General features: G+C 44.3%; 1 protein-coding gene and 1 long non-coding RNA gene across 9 annotated transcripts; one reads left to right on the forward strand and one right to left on the reverse strand.

The window, feature by feature from the left end:
• Positions 1-680: 680 nt before the first annotated feature.
• On the reverse strand, positions 681-16,985 carry LOC121612458 (tyrosine-protein phosphatase non-receptor type 7-like). 8 transcript variants are annotated; one of them, XM_041945349.1, is made up of 12 exons: positions 12,328-12,731; positions 9,925-10,188; positions 8,962-9,112; positions 8,508-8,688; positions 8,307-8,391; positions 8,144-8,223; positions 5,825-5,962; positions 5,531-5,734; positions 4,212-4,405; positions 2,446-2,559; positions 2,251-2,335; positions 681-1,300 (listed from the first exon to the last, which is right to left on the reverse strand). In XM_041945349.1, exons 3-12 carry the CDS (start codon positions 9,060-9,062, stop codon positions 1,214-1,216), a joined length of 1,269 nt encoding a protein of 422 aa, XP_041801283.1. In that variant the 5' UTR covers positions 9,063-9,112; positions 9,925-10,188; positions 12,328-12,731; the 3' UTR covers positions 681-1,213. The 8 variants fall into 8 exon arrangements, 1 of the variants encoding a protein (XP_041801283.1); XR_006007145.1 differs by lacking the exons at positions 681-1,300; positions 12,328-12,731 and adding an exon at positions 16,933-16,970 and having other exon boundaries at positions 2,301-2,335; positions 2,446-4,405; XR_006007149.1 differs by lacking the exon at positions 681-1,300 and having other exon boundaries at positions 2,301-2,335; positions 2,446-4,405; positions 8,307-8,388; positions 12,328-12,752.
• LOC121612459 lies at positions 2,091-4,831 on the forward strand. The gene is made up of 2 exons (XR_006007150.1): positions 2,091-2,986; positions 3,842-4,831. It is a non-coding gene; the product is annotated as an uncharacterized LOC121612459 (long non-coding RNA).
• Positions 16,986-19,619: the final 2,634 nt, after the last annotated feature.

The following is a 19,619-nucleotide window of genomic DNA, read 5'->3' on the forward strand; positions in this document are numbered from 1 at the left end:
GATGACATCATTTTCGAGCGCTGCGAGCAACCAGCCACAATACGGCTAACTCTGCGGCGGTCGGCTAGTTTAGCTGTAGTTTGCGACTGTTATTTTTCACAAAATGGATGAATATTTTTCCGACTCTGAGGTGGTGGACAATGACTTTGTTTACGATGGACGTCCTCACCGTTTTGAGCCAGAGTACACGGACGAGGAGCTCGTTGAAAGGAGGACGAAAAAACGTCTCCACCACAGCCCGGTTTATCATTGCGTGGAAATCCTCCAGTGTTGTGATACAGACGTTTATTGACACATCCTCCTCTGTTGTCATCGATGAACATTGTCCACAAGAACACCACCAGTTAGGGTTAGGGTTAGGGTTACTCGTGGACGCGCAGCCGTTTGTTGTTGTTTGGCCAGCTGTTCCTCTCTCTGCCTCCGCGTCCTCCTTTCGAAAATGACGTCATCCACGTCAGAAGTAGTTGTCTAGAGACACTGGATGTTGATAACATGCCACCACGGGCTCAGAGGGGAATAGCAGCATATCATAACAAAATATTGAAATATGAACGAGTTTCGCCGCAGATTATGCGTTTATAGAGGCTACGCACGGGTGCCCCAATTGCTCGCATTATACGGATATACGCGCCGCTCCTCTGGGGCTAATTTCTTCAAAACGACTCGAAATGCCACCAAAGTTGTCTGGGTGAGTAAATGGTCGTATTTAATGCTACAAATAAAGTCCAGGTTGTAAAAAACGAAAGTTATCCTTTAACTGAGTCGAAGAGGATTCCGGTTTTATTGATTGGATTTGATTTGATATTACTGTTTTCTTGTGCTCGGGTTCCTTTGGTTCTCTTGGTTCTCTTGGTTCTCTTGGTGCAAACCTTGTGGTTCCGTTCAGAAGGTGAGATTTTCAGCCCAGGATGAACTGGATGCTCTGGGTTTTCAAAGCCTCTGTGGTGCCAGTTCTTCAAGACCAACATATATTGAGTCCTGTCTGATCCTGACACTTCTGATTCTGCTGCTTCCCAAATCCTCGATCTGTACGTCCATCGGTGCTTTGGGTTTGTTGGCAGGTGTCTGCTGTCTGTAAGTTCTCTGGTTTCCATCTTTCTGGTTCTGGTGATAATGTTCGTTGAGCATTCTGCTGGTTTTGAGTTCTCCTGGATTTCTTTAGATGTGTGCCTGGCCTTGCAGACACTGCTGGTTCTCCAGGTTCTGTACGGTGTCAGTTCTTCATATTCAGCGTGTTGTCCAGCTGGAGGTTCTGTAGCTGGGTGCTGACTTGGTCCTCTGGGTTCTGCTGGTTCTGCTCCTGGTGAAGAGGGAACACAGTGTTGAACTGTTGCACTGCTGATACTCAGAGGAACCTAAAGTCCTCACATTTGAACCACAAGACCGTCTGATCTGGCAGACCTATGGTTCAGGTTCGGTTTGGTTAAGGCGGGGAAAGATCGTGGTCATTGGTAAAAGAAACCCGTGTTGTGTTTTGGTTGAGACAGGATGCAAACAGCGGTCTGCGGTGTTGAAACTATCTGTGATGATCTCCTCATGACTTCTTCTTTTTGACTGTTTTTGGAATGTCTTGTTTTTATTAGAAAGCAAACAAAAGAGACAGACAGGAAATGAGGGAAGACAAGGATGAGGGCGACGGAGGTCCTCGATCGAGCTCTAACAGCAGATCTAACAATGACAAAGAGAACTTCTGAAATCCTGACATGCTGCACTGAGATCTGTGTGTGATGCTTCATTCACGGCAGAACTAATAATGTTAAAGGTCCACTCACTACCTTTAAACCACCTCCCACAGTGTTCATCGGTGGATGCGCTGGAGCTGGTCCAGTGATCAGGCTGCTTTGAGCTTTAATCATCTCCCTCTCAGTCAATTTGTTTGGACTGTTTGATTCACTTCGTGCTGCAGAGACACAGTGAGCTGCTTTAGACCTGGACTCACCTCTGTTTCCTCTTTACTGAACAGTCGCTGCGTTTCTGTTCCTTCGTTCTCTGGGATCAGCAACTTTCAGACCTGCACAACTTCACTTTAACGTGACGCGTTCTCTCATGTGTCAACAAACCCTCTGCTCACGTTTCAGAAGTCAGGACGGCTGCTCTTACCGGTCGGACCGGAAACACCTCCTTCATCACATGGTTTTCAACACGACACCAATCTGAGCTGAATGTTGTCAGATTACCGTAAAGACATGCTTCTACTCTCCACAACCACCGTCGCACACCTATTAACGAACCAGGAACCAGTGCGAGTACCTGCTTGTGTTGGAGCTGGCAGCTGTACTGGGCCAGTGTGGAGTACAGGAACTGGTACTGCTCTGTGGTTTGGATCATACCACCCCTGCACAGGACGGGGGAGGGACTACAGGTTAGACAAGTGACATTTCAGGAATGAACCAAGTGTTACAGCACAGACGCAGAGCAAGGGAAAGAGAGGACTGTTTCATCTACCTGTCGAGTCGAAGCTGACACACCGTCTCCAGGATGTCCACCTGTCCCGTTTCTCTGAGCTGCTGACTGCCGATGCTGCTGACGATAAAACAGCCTGTCCTCCCTATGCCTGCACTGAGAGGACACAAGAGACATTAGTGGAATTAATTGTCCTAAATCGCTCATTACAGCCTGGTGAATGTCACCTGTCCATGAGGAGGTGAACGCTGCCTGTTGACCTGTCGACCCTTCGGGGCAGTAAAAAGAAGAACTTGACAGCACAGAGCTGCCCTGTCCCGCTTCCTGTCCGGCAGACGACACCAGAACACAAAGAGGGAGACTTTTTATTAGAATACCGCTCCAGCTTCCAAACTGTAATCGCAGAATCAAAGACAGAAACAAAGCAGGAACGGTTAGACGCGAGGTAGGAGGTGAAGATCTCGCTCGAGCAAAGCGGCGAGGACGAACAGCTGAGTCCAGGGTCTCACGTCACAGGTTTATTTTGACCAAAGCAGAGCTGCTGATTGTTGGAACAGTGGAAAAACGAACCGAGGCGGTCTCAGTGAGTTTATTTTGTTTCTGCTGAGTTTGAACGACGTGTGTTTTACGATGAGTTCACTTGGCGATTCAGCTCGTCTTCGTTCAGTAAAGGACAGAAACTTGAAGTCGGAAGGTGTGCGGTTGTATTTGTATCTATCAGACTATCGCCTCTAGAGGTACAAAGTGGTACTACAAGACAGGATGGGCCGCAGCTAGCTGGTTAGCATGCTACCTTCAGTATATATCTCTGCAACGCAATACATGGACATCTTTTACATAAAGGTATAATGATAATGTTAGTTGCACTAAAACTTCTAGTTACTCAGTTGATTTTAGTTGATTGTAGCATCAGATCAAAATTCTGAAATGATTCAAATAAAGTCAGACTGTGGAGCAACTCTCTCTGTCTCTACATGCTAAGCTAAGTCACTTCACCTGCTTCCTCTTTCTGGTTGAATGTGGAGAAACACGTTTCTCAACAACACAACAACACAACCTGCAAACTCTTTCATCCGTCATCTCGGTCGTGGCTGGCTGCTCAGCTACGCCCGTCCACGCTTTCAAACAGGAAGTAGCTTTCGACACATCCGCCGCTCTGGTTTGATTCATCACAAGCTGGTTTTTACTGTTCAGTAACTCAGACGGTAATCTACTGATGTGTCGTGCAAGCAGGCCGCTGTGCTATTACAGAAAAGTTTTTCAATGGTTCACACCACATTTTCTCGAATCATTATTATTATTATTCCTTGTAATTATTAAAAGACATTTACCTATTTGGCAAATCAGACATTTGGCACTTTTGCAGACACTCGCAAGCATCTAGCTAGGTCTGACCTTGTCTGACAATTTACCATCTTTATTCTTTTTTATGTGACAGAAGACCAACACAGCATGTGAAGACTGAACGACCCGACACTCATGTCACTTCCTCTTCCTCGGCTGTTGCTCAGCTTTGGTCACTTTCCCTCCTCCAGTTACTTTCCGGTGCGAGACTGATGGTGAAGAAAGCGTGGATCTTTTTCTTGGAACATTTTAAATCTACAGCAAATTTTACAGCATTTGTATTTTTTCTGTGATTAATGAGAAAACTTGGTGAGATCAGAGGCAGAGACACTCGAGCAGCTGTGACGGTTATCATGAATCTGGGTTTTCTCACATCAGCTGTGATGTTCACACAACTCCCACAATCCTCCTCTGCTGAGGAGGAGCTACTGAGAGCACCCAACACTGCGCGACAAGGAACCAACCTGCAGTGGACGATGATTGGTCCAGGACCGGGGACTGGGGATGTGATTGGCTGAGAGCTTGGTGGTGGGAGTGACTTGCTGTACGTCTCCACCTCCTCCACCAGTCTCAGCAGAGGAGCGGTGCATTGTGGGATGTGGTGGTCAGGCCAAGAGGTGAACCAGTAGTGTCTGATGGGACGACGCTCTGCACACAGCTGCACACACACACACACACACACACACACACACACACACTTGTCAATGCAGAGATTTGTCATTTTTCAGTTCAGGTTTTTGATGTGCACCTTGATGTCCACAGCTGACGTCACAATCATGTGATTGCGACATCATGTTCATTACAGCTTCGGACTTTGTCTCCAGATGTTGATTCACTCCCCATTGCTCTCAGCAGGACACTCCTCCAAATGGGGTTGAAAATATGGCTGAAAATGTAATGATTCGATTGGCTGTATGATGGCAGCTTCTCCATCTGCGTAGACGCAGAACTAAACGGCAAAAACAGGGGCCGCCATCATGGCGTCCACAGGAGTTTAAAGCATGTGCTGCGGCATAAAAAAAAAAATCATTTCAGATGTACTGAAGACGAGACGACCTTTTTCTTAATCAGATAATTGCTCATAGATATCATAGTGGAAGATTTACTGATTATTATATGATTTATTTCTCATTACTATAGTTGCATCAGGCGTTTGGACCCTGTTTACCTGCATCAGATGTACAGGGACAGGGATCTCAGTCTAGTTATTTTCATGCCATCTTGCAGCTGCTGTCTTTTGTTGGCTTTTCTATCAGATTGATGATGGATTAAATTAAAATGTGTATCTATATTATATCTCACATTCGTGCTCTGATGTATTTAATGGTATCAGGTTGTGTTGCACACAGAATATATCACATCTTATACTTTGTAAACAAATAAACCCATGGATGGACTTTATACTTTTTCATGTTAACCAGTGGTAGAATGACTACTCAGATATTTGTGTAAAAGTAGAAATACCACAGCTTTAAAATTTAACTTAAGTACAAAAGTATGAGCATCAAAATATACTAAAAGTGCAGCTGGTAAAGGTGGAGCTCATTTTAATCACTCCATACACTGCTGCCCTCCCTCAGGGGATCAATAAAGTTTTACCTTAACTTGTAATAATACGTCATTATTTGTTGGTGTTGGTAACCAGTAACTAAAGGTATCAAATAAATGTAGAACAATAAAAACTACAATATTTCCCTCTGAACTGCAGGGGAGCAGAAGTAAAATACTCAAGTAAAGTACAATTACTAAAAATTCTACCTGAGTAAATGTATGTTTACTACACCTGGATCTCCATGTCAGTGACAGTGAACCCGTCTTTCTCTCGGCTGTCTCTCACTCTGAGCAGGAATCTGCCGAATCGGCCCGTTTCTCCTTCCTCCTCCTGCTCCTCCTCCCTCTGCTCCTCGTCATCGTTGTTGCCTTCCTCCTCCTTCACCCTCCTCCTCCTCCTCGTCTCCCTCGGCTGTGGCCAGTACAGCTCACATTTCTGGAATAAATGCCGCAGACGCATTCAGGACAAGTCTGGAGTCGAGAAAAGGAAGACAGGAGGGCGAGAGGAGGAGTCGTGTCTCCTCACCTCATTGTTCTCCTTGAGTCTGGTGACCATGACGATGATGCTGCTCCTCTCCTGCCACACCATGTCCCAGAAGTCCTCCACAGTGTGCAGCATCGGCCCCTGGGTGGCGATGTAGGCCCTGGGAGCTCCTTTGTAGCCCTGTAGCACAGAGAGGAGGTCAGACCCAGATCATAACAGTATCCAGGTATCTGCCCACCTGTGTGCACGCATGTCTTGATTTATCACCTCCAACAAAGTATGTTCAGAAACCGGGCTCAGGTGTGAACATGTCACAGGAGTGTTAGTGAGCATTAGTATTTTTGTGGTTGATGATGTAAATACTGTTTTAATTCATCAGTTAAGTTGCTGCACGAATGACTTTAATGCGTTTTTAGATTTACAGACATAATAACTACTGTCATCAAGACGTGTTATCTTCAACACGGATGTAAAAGCTTGTAAAAGAAGAAAATAACGTTCACTTTTCAAAGAAACCCACAACTTCATCACGTCCCCTCCACGGCACGAAGTGAAAGATGACTGCTCATCAATAACCTCCAGGCGCCCAGTCAGCAAGTCGCCAGTGCAAAATAAATCACACGTATTTGTTTATACATGTAAATAAATTCATATGTTTGTAGCTTTTACTGTATTAAACAAACTGTTGGTCCACATGAGGAGGAGCAGCAGGTGTCTGCTTTACAAAACTGTTAGCAGATTAACAAGAACACACACACACACACACACACACACACACACACAGAGCTGAGGCTGCAGAGTCTGAGGGATGCGTGGGCTGGATGGGGGGAGGGGAGATGAGTCAAGGACGTGTCACTTCCTCCTTCACTTCCTGTGGTTTTCCTGGTTGTCAGACTCCCACGCTGCCAAACCGACGGCTCATATCTGAGTTTCTGTTTGCTTAGCTGTCCGACACGCACACACACACACACACACACACACACACACACACCAGACGCCCACGCGGAGTGACAGCGCTCTCACACACCATCAGTTTGTTTGCTTTTTAATGAAACCCTGAAGGAAACATGTTTTCACTGTCACTAATTCAGTCAGGGACTGAATAAAAAAGAGCTCAAACTAAAAGAAGAGATGATGACACGTATTGATCCCTTGATTACAGCAGCTGTTTTTCAATGAGGTTCTTTCTGCAGCGTATAGATACTCTGTAAGGACGGAACATTAAGATTCTTTACATTTGCATATAAACATTTTCATTATCAAATGCATGAAATTCAGTCTCACAACCTTCTACTGGACTATGATGACCGTGTCTTTGACACTCAGGACTCCAGGTGTCCCTTCCTTTTCACTGGGGGACAACAAGGATCTGTACTCGGCCCCCTTCACTTCTCAACACAGACCACCTCACATGGTTTTTCTTTTCCGCTACGCTGATGACACCCAGCTCTATCCTCCAGACGATCTGACTGTCTCAGTGCTGATCTCAGCCCATCTCAGTGATATCTCAAAGTGAATGATGGAGCACCATCTTCAGCTCAACCTGTTTGAAGCCACTGTACAGATTCCACCTGCTTTCAGCCTTGAATTGATCGTCTCCATCTCCATTTCTTGGACAGAATGTCTACAGATTGGTTGCCATTTGGTGTGCAGTTTGAGGTCACAACGACAGATTAATCAATCAGTTCATTAACAGATTAATTGGCTGAAACTGTAACTGTGGAAGGTTGTTCATTCAGAAATTAGTCCGGCATGTAACTCCTCGTCCTGTCTGTGTGAAGATTAAATAAAGTAGATATAACATGTTAATCACTGAGCTTCAGACCTGTTGGTGTTTTTGTTTAATTTTGGACAAAGCCAGGCTAGCTGTTTCCCCTTGGTTCCAGTCTTTATGCTAAGCTGGGCTAACCACATCCTGACATATGATGATTTTGGTTTTAGTTTTGTTATTTCCTGCTTTATGTTGAAAGAGTTTCTCCTCATGTGTCATGTTTTGTTTTACTTCCTGTCTTTGCCTCTTTCCTTGTGATTGTAGATTAGTTTCACCCGTCCCTCGACAGTCTTCCCTCGTTAGGGTATTTAGTCAGTGTTTTTTCCCTCTTTCAGGTGTCGGGTTGTCTGTATTTGTTTCCTGCCTGTGCTGTAGCAGTTTGTTATTAGTTTGCTGAATTGATTTCCTCTTTCTTTTCTTGGATTCTTCTGCTGCCTGCACTAAAACTGACAGAAACAAACTGACCTCAAATATGTCCGCCATGGACAGCGCCCCGTCCCGTTCCATCACCTGAACACGTCTGCAGGCTTTCAGGGTTTAGAAAGCTGCAGGCTGACTTGACTGAACATAAAATAATGTTAGACTCTGACCCTGATGTAGTTGGCGTTGATGTAGCGGTCTGGTCCTGCCTCTTCCTCTGGGCTCCTCAGGATCACCCGGCTCTCAGGGTCTAAACAGAAAACAACAAACCAGCGTGAAAACAGTGACCCAGTGTGTCTGTACTGAGTGCAGGAGGACGGCTCAGTTACTGACTGGGAAGGATGGTTTTGTATCTGTCTTTGATCATGTGTCCTGGAACATCGAGCTCCGCAGCGCTCACAAAGTTCGGAGGGATCTTCTGTGGAGGAGACAGGGATGAGCTGGACGTTAAAACAAACACGCCTCATCTCTTCTGTTTCCCCACAAACGCCACAAAGTTGTTTTGTGTGATGAATCAAGCAGACGCTGCGATACCTGATACTCTGCATTCAGTGTGTTTACGTCCATGGAGGCCTGCTGCAGCAGTGCGTGCGTGAGCGGTCGGGAGGAGGTGTGAAGCAGCTGAAGCCACACCTCCTTTGGGGTGGAGACAGAGCAAACAGGCTCCACCCCCAAACTGCTCACATCCAATAGCAGAGACAGGTTAGAGCCCCGCCTACAAAACCAAGAAACAACGTGATGATTGTGAAAGAGGGTTTTTAAGAAAGTGAGAACATTTTTGAAATGAGGACATTTTCAGAACAATGGGACAGTTTTGGACAATTAGGACATTTTATAGTCTTGTAGGTGTATTTTAAGTAAGTGGTGACACACACAAAATACATCTGTTGAAAATTAAGACATTTTTAGAGAGCGATGAGTTTAGGAAAGAAGCGACGAGGAGGTTTTATAAGATTCTGAAAATCCTGAGCGTGTGCTTAAAACCCACCTCTCCTGTAGGCGGACAGAGGCTTTGCGAGGAGGCGTGGTCATGGGTGGAGGCGTGGTCGGATCCTCAGCAGGAGGAGAGGCTGAGCGCAGCGCCGACATGCTCGTGGTGTGTGTTAGTGTGGGTCTTAGCTGTTCATCACAGCACTGAGCTGCAGGAGAGAGAGGAGGAGGGTTAATATCAGTATACCGTCACGTCTGTTGGACATTAACCAGTGAGCTGGCAGAGGTCACCGTGACCCGCTGGATCAACCCTGACAAATAAACCGTCATGTGTCTGAGGGAGCTGCTCCTGCTGAGCAAACAGAGCTGAAGACACCAGACTGATCAGCTGGAGGCTGCAGGGCTTCAGAACCAGAAGCTGAACACAAGACAACTCGAGCTGTCTGCAGTCACTCTGTATGCATCACCTGTCGTTAAAATTACAAAAATCTTAACCAGACATTGAGCCTGTAGTGTGTTCACACTGAACAGTCAGCATGCAGGCTAAAAAAAACCTGTCTCATTTTATGTTTATTGGACGAATAAAGAGTTTGACCAGGTGATGGCGCCAGATCACGTCAGAGGATCACCAACATCATGATTCATCCTCAGGGGACCCTGAATATCTGAACATTTCATGACAATCCATCTCACAGTTATGAATGAATATTACTGTATTAATTTTATTATATATTAAACTACCTAACAGCATAGAAAACTACAGCAACATGTTAATTAAACATGAAGGCATCAGTAATAATAATCAATAATGCAACAGGAAAGAGCCTACAGGGGTTAATTCATTCATTATGAATGCTTTTACTCTCTTAACTTTTGATAATACATGCTTTTACTGCAAGACTCCACTTGGTTGGAGTACTTTTACGTAAGTAAAGGATCTGAATACTTGTTCCACTGCTGCAGCTGCAGGCAGATGTTTTTTTGTCGCTTCCCTGAAAGCAGAAACATTGACTGTACTCACCTTTCTGTCCTTTCTCGACTCTCTCTAGTCTTGCTTTTTAGATTTAAAAGCTTTGAACTTCTGTCTGTTCTGCGCTCGTTTGATGGTTTCGTCACTAACGAGCTTCTTTACAAAATGAGACGTTAGGCTCAGACTCCACGTGTTGCTCCTGGCGGCTCTCGCAGCTGAATCAGTTTGTTGTTGTCGCCTCAATTAAGGAAGTTTGACATGATGAGTGAATTATTGATGCGATGACGAGACGAAGCTCCGTCAGACTCCACAGATCTGTCGCCAGAAACATGACAAACAAACAGAGCCGCGTCATCCTGAAACCTCAACCTGCCTGAAACCTGATGAAGAGACACAGTGTGTGTGTGTGTGTGTGTGTGATTCAGTGTGTTTCCACATCAATTCGGATCTGAAACATTCAGTGTGTCTCCATCGGAAGAGAGTTTCCTCACAGCAGGAAGTCAGCACACCCACGCTGACTCAATACACCACACACACACACACACACACACACACACACACACACACACACACACACACACACACACACACACAGAGTGTCGTGTTTCTATCACTTTCGGGGACATTACATAGACTTGCATTGATATCCTGGAGACACACCCTGACCATATCCACTACTTGCCTAACACCTTAACCTTGACCCCTGAAATGTACTGGTTTAGGTCATGGGGTCTGGTCCCCATGAAGCTGTCAGACTAAACACTGTGAGCAGGCTCCTGCTGCTGGGACACGCACGAACAGGGAAGTCAATATGCTGAGATAAAGTGATGCTACTTCCATGAGTGTTATGATTTCTGTTCAGTTTTGTTTTTTGATTGCTCTTTATTTACTTGATCTCCACATCTGAAGGGGACTCTGAAAAACTCACCTCTTCAGTGCACACATACAGGCGAGTATCTGCAGTGTCTATGACACACAAACTGTGAAATAAAACCACACAGACAGTTTTGTGGGCAGAAAACACAGAATTTCATTCAGATTTAACTCCTTCCTGTTTGTAGGTTAGCCTGTTGGAGGTGGCGTTGGGTGAACATTAAGTCTCATTGGAAGCTGATTAAATAACAAGAGCAGTAGTTGGGAACCGGATTAATGTTTTTGTGTGTTTATACTGCAACACTAGCTCAGCTAGCATTAGCTTTGCTATGCTGTTGGATCCTTTGTCAGGCTGCGTTCTCGATTGTTCTCAAGTCCTGAGTCCACATTTAGAAAAGAGCAGCATGCCTTGAGTGAGAACTAGATCAGTATCCCATCATGCATTTATCTATTTAACACCAACTCATATGAGAAATTATCTCCAGCCTTGTTTCATATAGAGTAGTGGGCTGAAGAGCTGCCTCCACCAGCAGACCGCTGGGTTCTTTAACCGTTTGGTTATCAAATATGTGCTCCATCGTTTAGAATGGAGGCTGCAAGTCAGGGCGAGAGCTTGGTCATCATCATCAGGATGAAGTGTGACCTCAGCAGCTCTTTGGTACTTTGCTGCTGCCCCTGACCTCTCTGTAGAGTTGTTAGAAGACCTTTTGGACGATAAAGTTTGATCTCAGAGTGTAAATCTATTATTTGTTGCTGCTACTTCAGTTTGAAGATAAAGTTCATGTTTTTACTCGACGTAGAGATCTCACCACACAGGCAGTGAATATTAGGACACATATATAAATGAAATCAAACATCCATCCAGTCTACATGTGTTTTGTGGACTTGGAGAAGACTATTGCCGGATCTGTCAGGGACTCTTGTAGGAACACAGAGACCGTTACTAGGAGCCATTCAGTCCTTGCGGGAAGGAAGTTGAGCACGTTCTCTTTGGGTCGAGGGTCATGGACAGAATCTTAAGTATAGTGTCTTTAAACTGGCTGCTTAGACCTGCACCTGGATGAGGTCTGAGGTCTCTGCTGGACAACACTGGGTTGCTCTCTTTGGGTTGGGAGCTCCTCATTGTTCCAGTGAACGAGTTCAAGTATCTCAGGGTCTTGTTTTACTGGATATATACACTCAGTTGCCAGTTTATTAGGTACACCAAGTACACAAGTAAATAGTTTAGCTACTTCAGTCCTGCAATAAATCCTCCTTTCATGCTGCTGTGGTGTTTTACAGACGTGTTGATTCAGCTGTAGATCACAGACTTCTATCAACGCTGTAGACTTTTATTTCAATTTAGTAACAGCTTCTGAATACATAATCTCAATAGTTAGAAATACACGAGTGTTGCTTGTTGCTCTGGTTTACAACATTTAAAAGTAAATGAACTAAAACTACTACTATCATTCAAGCACACACACACACACACACACACACACACACACAGGGTTTCAGATCAGAGACAAAACACACCAGTAACAGCAGGTTTCAGCTCTATCAATAAGTGTTAATAGTGAATGTATTGATCCGGCTTACCAGTTATTTGACAGCCATGATGTTCTGTTTTTGTGTAATTCAGGCCAGTGAGGTGTGAATCCTCCTCTGATGCTGGAGCTGCTGCTGACTTTCTTCAAGTCACCTATAACAACCATAAAACTGACCCCAGAGCTGCTCACACATCAGACTGACTGACAACAACCAGCTCAACTCATTCAACCAGCAGTGAGCGAGAAGGGAGAGCTCGCTTTCCTCTGGCTCACCCTCTTCATGTGAAATCGATGACAAACCAGGGGCAAGAAGAAACAAGTGAACAGAGAGATAATGGAGTGAGAGAGAGAAAGTGATAGTGACAGAGAGAAAGTCAGAATGTGAGGCGAAGGAGAGAGAAGAGGCAGCAGGAATAGACATGTCCTGTTTTTCTGGCCGTTATTACCCCGATTCAAGGTGTTCAGGTAGAGAGAGAGAGAGAGAGAGAGAGAGAGAGAGAGAGAGCGAGAGACACAGAGAGACAGAGAGAGAGAGAGCAGGGAGAGAGAGAGAGAGAGACAAGGAGAGAGAGAGGGAGAGACACAGAGAGACAGAGAGAGAGAGAGCAGGGAGAGAGAGAGAGACAGGGAGAGAGAGAGGGAGAGAGAGACACACAGAGAGACAGAAAGAGAGAGAGAGAGAGAGAGAGAGAGAGTGAGAGAGAGAGGGAGAGTGAGAGAGCGAGAGACACAGAGAGACAGAGAGCAGGGAGAGAGAGAGGGAGAGAGGGAGAGAGAGAGAGAGAGAGAGCAGGGAGAGAGAGAGGGAGAGAGAGAGAGAGAGACAGAGAGCAGGGAGAGAGAGAGAGAGAGAGAGCAGGGAGAGAGAAGGAGAGAGAGAGACAGAGAGCAGGGAGAGAGAGAGGGAGAGGGTGAGAGAGAGAGAGAGCGACAGAGAGACAGAGAGAGAGAGAGAGGGCGAGAGAGAGAGAGACAGGGAGAGATAGATAGAGAGAGAGAGAGAGAGAGCAGGGAGAAAATGAGTCATGAGCAATGAGAGCGAATGAAAAGATAGAGAGATAATGGAAGAGAGGAAGAGAGATGCTCCAGGCGTTGATTATTAACACACCAACAACAGCTGCTCATGAATCATTCATATCAAATCATACAACACACCGGCAACAAAAACACACACTGATACTACACACGTCCACACAAAACAACACAATCACTCAACCTGACAGTTATTTACCACAGAAGAAAAAAATCTGCCTCTTTATGAGCAAACAGTGACTCAGCCTCACACCTCCATATTGTTTTTTACTCATCAGTCCACAATGGAAAGTCGAGTCCTTACGACCTTTGAACCCCAAACCTTTAACAAGACGAACGCGAAGGCAGTCCCTCCCCCAAAGAGCAACCGTCCAATCACAGCGTAGCACTTAGTGGCAGCAGGTGTGTCAGAGTTTGTACTTCTGCACATGTTGAAACGGTTTCTATGGACCTGTCAGCTCTGTGCACGAGTTCAGAGGGTCAACGCAAAGAGCAAAAGATGCTAACATTAGCATTCTGCCAGAGGTAGCTTCTAACCAAAACCATGCAAGTATCTGCAGACTCACAGCAGCTACAGGACACGCCTCGAATAGTCTGCACGGCTGCAGGTCAACCTTTCTCCAACCATGTGGTAGAATATCATTAATCACAAGTTACGTTAGAAAAAGACTGGATCATCTGCTGTGTGGAAACTGGTTCATGCTAACACCAGTTCCAGGTTCAGACTTCAGGCTAACGTTAGCAGCTCCGTTCTGCCCTTTACTGGATTTCTGTAGCAGCAGAGGTGGAAGAAATACTGCAGTGCAGAAATATTCTGTTACAAGTAAAGGCCCTGCATTCAACTCAAGTAAAAGTTAATAAGAATTAACATGAAAATATACTTCAAGTACCAACAGTACACATTATGCTGAATTTCAGAAACATATATGTTACCAGAATATGATGAGAGATGAATTAATATGTTCATGTTCTGCTGAAGGTGGAGCTTTATACGCTGTTTAATCTATAATCATTTTTATTCATCTGAATCTGCAAAGTAACTACAAACTTATGCTCTCAAATAAATATAGTGAATAGTAAATATAGAGTAGAAATTACAACACTGGCTTCCAGAATGTTGTGAGACATAAAGAAGCATAACATGGAAATACTCAAGCAAAGTACAAATACCTCATAATTGTACTTCCATATAGAGTAGAAGTACTTAGCTACATTCCATCACTTCAGCAACCTCAGTCAATCCTCTCACCTGAGATAAGACGCTGCTTGAAAATGAAAGAATGAAGCTAACTTGTGTCATTTATTATTATTATCTAATTCAACAGTAAGCACTGAATGTGAATTCATTCCTGCTATAAAGATTGTTGTCTATGGAGATAATGACTGTAAATTCTACTTTTTTCTGAAATGTTAATAATCCCCTTTAGTAAAACCCTGCAGCACTTGAACACTGCTGCTCCTTTATTCCATCAGCTGGCCGGTATGATGACTTCCTGTGGGGCCTGTTAGCTTTAGCCTGTGTCTGTCGTGCATTATTGGCAGGATCACGCATGTAGTCGACAAACGCATATTTAAAAGCTTTGGGAGGTTTCTGCTTTACACAGGAGTCAATGGGAAACATCAGAAACTCAGTTTGAGTATGAAACAAACGGAAACAGAGCTAATGTTAGCTAGCTCGTTAGCTACGGCTGATAAAATCCTCTGCTGTTCTCACTGCTAACGCTCACTAACGACCGTGTGATGTACAAGAACGATGTTTGTCAAAGCTTTTCTGATCAACCATCACATCTTCAGCACATCAGGAAAACGTTTCTGACTCATTGTGATTGTGATTGTGATCCATCGAAGCTTCACCACCGATCGAAGACGCAAAGTTTTTCAAAGGGTTCTTTCACATTGATCTGGTCATTTAGAACTGAAATGTTGAATCATGATACAGTTTGTGATGTGAAAAGCATTAAACATTAAAATACATCACTGCTACTGTAGCTATTATTAGAAACATGTACTCGTGCTGAGGTACTTTACCTCAGTTTTTCCATTTCAGGCTAACGTCTGCATCAAGTTCACAACAGTTCAGAGGAAACTGTACTTTTCACTCCACTGCATTTATTCTACTGCTTTAATTATGATTCCTTTCAAACAGTGATTAACATAAAGTAGTTAAAATGAGCTCCACCTGGTTCATCTGGAACATCAAAACACTGCTAAGTTATATTTATACTGTATATATACACACATAAAGCAATATAACACTGACAGGGTTGATTCTGCTGCACAAGTACTTTTACTTTGATAAAATATTTTTATGTTACTGCACACCTCAGACCACATGACAGCAACCCAGGACCAGCCTGACCCGGCAGGAGAAGGCCGTCAGGAACCACAATGGCCACCAGCTGATGGTTTTATCCCGTGAAGGGATTCAGAGTGAAGATGACAAATTCCACAAGAAGTTAGTGACGTTGACCAATGGGAGAACAGAGCGCTCTTCACCTGTAAACAAGGTGAAGTGCAAGAGGAGCTGCGAGGTGGAACACAGCCAGTATCACACACAGCGCTTCAGACGCCATGTTTGTTGACGTTCTTCTTCCAGGAAGTGGATCACTAGCACCTCCTTCCTGATGACATCACACACACCTGATGCTGATGCTCTGACTTCATGCCTGACTGCTTCCCGATCAAAATGAGTGAGTTGTTGGAAGAGTTCAAGTCCAACAGGAAGTGAGGGGAGAGAAACCGCATCACCAGTCCAGTGACGAAGAATAAACTGGACGTCAGAGCCCCTTCTCTCTCACAGGTGTTTCCACTGCAACTCTGATTGGATCAGACGGCGAGCTCTGATTGGTCAAAGACCAGCGTGTCTGTCACGCCTCTCTGTCTATAATCTATAATCTGACGCAGAGACCATGTGAAGAGACAGAAGCATCGACTGTAAAGAGAACGTTCTCTCACCTGTCGTGTTACTTTGGTAATCACAGTATAAAGCCTGATACTCGTTACACCAGTGTGCTTTAAAAAGGACGGAAAAACACAGAATACTGATGCGTCATTGTTTAAAAAGAGCTCGCCACAGCACAGAAAAATACTAATTAACCAACACCAGTTTTAAATATGTCAGAATTTTACTCTAAATGAGATCATAATGAATTCCACTGCAGTGTCAGCACTGTTGTCTCCATCTTTCCTCCTGTGTTACACAGTAATCATATGACTGTACTCAAGTACTCAGCAATAAAAACAAATACTTGATGTAATTTATTTCTCCTTAGTCCCAAAGCACAAAGTTGTTACCTCGTTATTCTGAGTAGAGGTACCCAGGAAGTATTTTATTGATGCCTTGTATGTACTTAAATAGTTACTCTCTAATATAAGGTGTCACCTATTTTGACTATTAAAGACTAAATTCTCAATTCAAGTCAATTCACAATCAATATCAGTGTCACAGCGATGAAGCATTGATGAAGAGGTTCTAGAGAATAAAGACGAAAACAACTTTTTCTGTTCTGAAGGAAATCAGATCTCTGAACACCTTCCCACTAAAACCAATCACCTCAGCTCGCTCTACGTGTCCCTGCCTCGTCCTCCAGGTGAGCCGGTTTTCGTCTCCCCTCGTTCTCACCTTCTCGTGTCTGTCTCTCTTCCTCGTTCGTCTTCCTCCTCCTTCTCTTCTCTTTCGTCCTCGTCGCTCCTCTCGTCTTCCTTTCCTCTCATCTGTTGCTCTCTGTCGTTTTTTGTCTTCACTTCTACCTTCTTCTCCGCCACTTCCTTTTCTGCACCCACCCACTCTCTCATTACCACACACACACACACACACACACACACTTTTTAGCGCACACATACACTTTCTATTCCCCTCATCCAAGGTTATGGGTCCCCTTTAGACTGCACGCCACAGGCTTCAACATCGTGTATCTGTGTATTTATTGTGTGTGTGTGTGTGTGTGTGTGTGTGTATTAGGCCATCAGCAGTGTTTCACAGTGGGGCTGTATAAACTGATTTTCCACCTCTTTTTCTCTCCAGCTGTCAGATGAACAGCAGCAGCGTACAGTCCTACTGGGACACAGTCTGGAAAGCTAACGTGCTAGTGTTATTAGCAGTCACCGCAGAAATAAAATGAGATGGGAGGATAATCACACCGTGGGGGATCTTTTAGGGGTTCGTTCAAAGCTGCGGTTGGTGCTCGGGCCTGTTTGCTGCTGTTGACTCACCGTGTTGTTGTTCTCGTGGCCTTGTGTCGATCTCGCTGTCTTCAGCGTTTGCAGTCAGGAAATTTAAACAACACAATGTAATATGTTTAAGGCTGCTTGTTGTTTTTGGCCATCAAAGTGACACATCGCACTAAGAAGAAGCACGACAGAAAAACAACATGGAGGATTAAAGAAAGTGACAACAGGAAGGATCAGGGCGGGTCAGGACACCACAGGGACACTATGTCATGAGTCTCGAACATCAGATTTAACGTGTTTAACATTTGTCGTTATGTTTCTGTATCACAACGAGTTTGTCATATTTAGTTCTAGAGTCAAGTTTTCATACTAACCTTTAAACAAAACATCCAGTGATATTCCAGCTGTTTGTGGCTTTACTGTGCTAGCTACAAGGAGCCTGTTTTGTGATGCTAGCTACAAAAAGTTGCTTTGTGATGCTAGCTACAAGGAGCTCGCTTTGTGATGCTAGCTACAAGAAGTTGCTTTGTGATGCTAGCTACAAGGAGTGCACTTTGTGATGCTAGCTACAAGAAGTTGCTTTGTGATGCTAGCTACAAAAAGTTGCTTTGTGATGCTAGCTACAAGAAGTTGCTTTGTGATGCTAGCTACAAGGAGCGCACTTTGTGATGCTAGCTACAAGGAGCTCGCTTTGTGATGCCAGCTACAAGGAGCGCAATTTGTGATGCTAGCTACAAGGAGCTCGCTTTGTGATGCTAGCTACAAGGAGCTCGCTTTGTGATGCTAGCTACAAGGAGCTCACTTTGTGATGCTAGCTACAAGAAGTTGCTTTGTGATGCTAGCTACAAGGAGCTCACTTTGTGATGCTAGCTACAAGAAGCTTGTGTGATAATGCTAGCTACAAGGAGCTCTCTTTGTGATGCTAGCTACAAATGGCTCACTTTGTGATGCTAGCTACAAACGGCTCACTTTGTGATGCTAGAAGGAGCTGGCTTTGTTATGCTGGTTACAAACAGCTAGAATAAGATTGCTGGCTAATGTTGCTAAAAGTGAATCATGTTCTTGGAGGTTAGCGAGATGAGTAAGCATTGACTGCAGCACTATTAACAATGATTAATTTTCAGCACACAAAAAACTACGGTTCTGTGTAAGTAGCAGAGCAGCGTGAACCTACGTCACCATGCTTTCTCTTCTATGTCATCGATTCAGCTGTAATTTCTGCTCATGAAGCTGAACTGTTAGTGCAGTCAGTGGAAAGACACAAGTAATGCTGCAAAATGACTAATTTCGGCTGTTTTAAATGATGTGATTACAAAGTTTTCCTCTTCTTCTTGTTCTTCCGACACTAAATGCAACATTAATCTGCGATGGCGACTTTTAATATCTTTAAGTGTGTTACTATCCCAGTTTAGACATAATGCACAACACAATGTTGAGTAAACACACTCAAAGACTGGAATATTTCTTAATTTGTGAGTCAGGTTTTCCTACATCTGGAGCAGAACTTGGAGTTCCCTCACTTGTATTCACTGCTTTAACATCTTCAGCCTCCGTGAGCTCCTACATCACTGTCTTCGTTACAGCCTTGATTCACTCGAGGTAATCTTCCTCTGTGAGGACTGAAAAGCTGCAGGTTGTTCAGTAACAGGAGCAGGGACTCGTTTATCCCCACTGCAATTAGTCTGCATCGTTTGCACATGAAATGATGCAGCCTCTTGTGTGTCTGTAACTACTTTCTATTTTGACTTTTTATCCCCTGTCTGTTCTTCTCCACCATGATATTATGTACGTTGTGTGTGGTTTATCTCTAAAGGCTGTCTGCAAACCAAATTTCCCTTATGAACAATAACGGCAGAATGACTGAATGAATTAGAGTGAGAAGTCTGAAGTACAGCAGACGCAGCGCTGTTCACTTCAGAGGCTCCCTGTGAAGTTCTTTCATTAGTTTCTATGCTAATTCAATGCTGCAATGGAGAACAATTCACTGCTGAAATACTTTAATTCATTGGCTAATGACACAGGCAGCGTTTCTACTGTGGTGTGTGGTCACTGAATGAAATGAGAGGAAGAAAGGGGACACAGAAAAGAGGAAGAGCGGTTGGCGGCTGTGAGCTCACAGGAAGTTAGAGAGGAAGGAGA

The sequence above is a fragment of the Chelmon rostratus genome, chromosome 10 (assembly GCF_017976325.1).
Source record: "Chelmon rostratus isolate fCheRos1 chromosome 10, fCheRos1.pri, whole genome shotgun sequence".
Classification (NCBI taxonomy): Eukaryota; Metazoa; Chordata; class Actinopteri; order Chaetodontiformes; family Chaetodontidae; genus Chelmon; species Chelmon rostratus.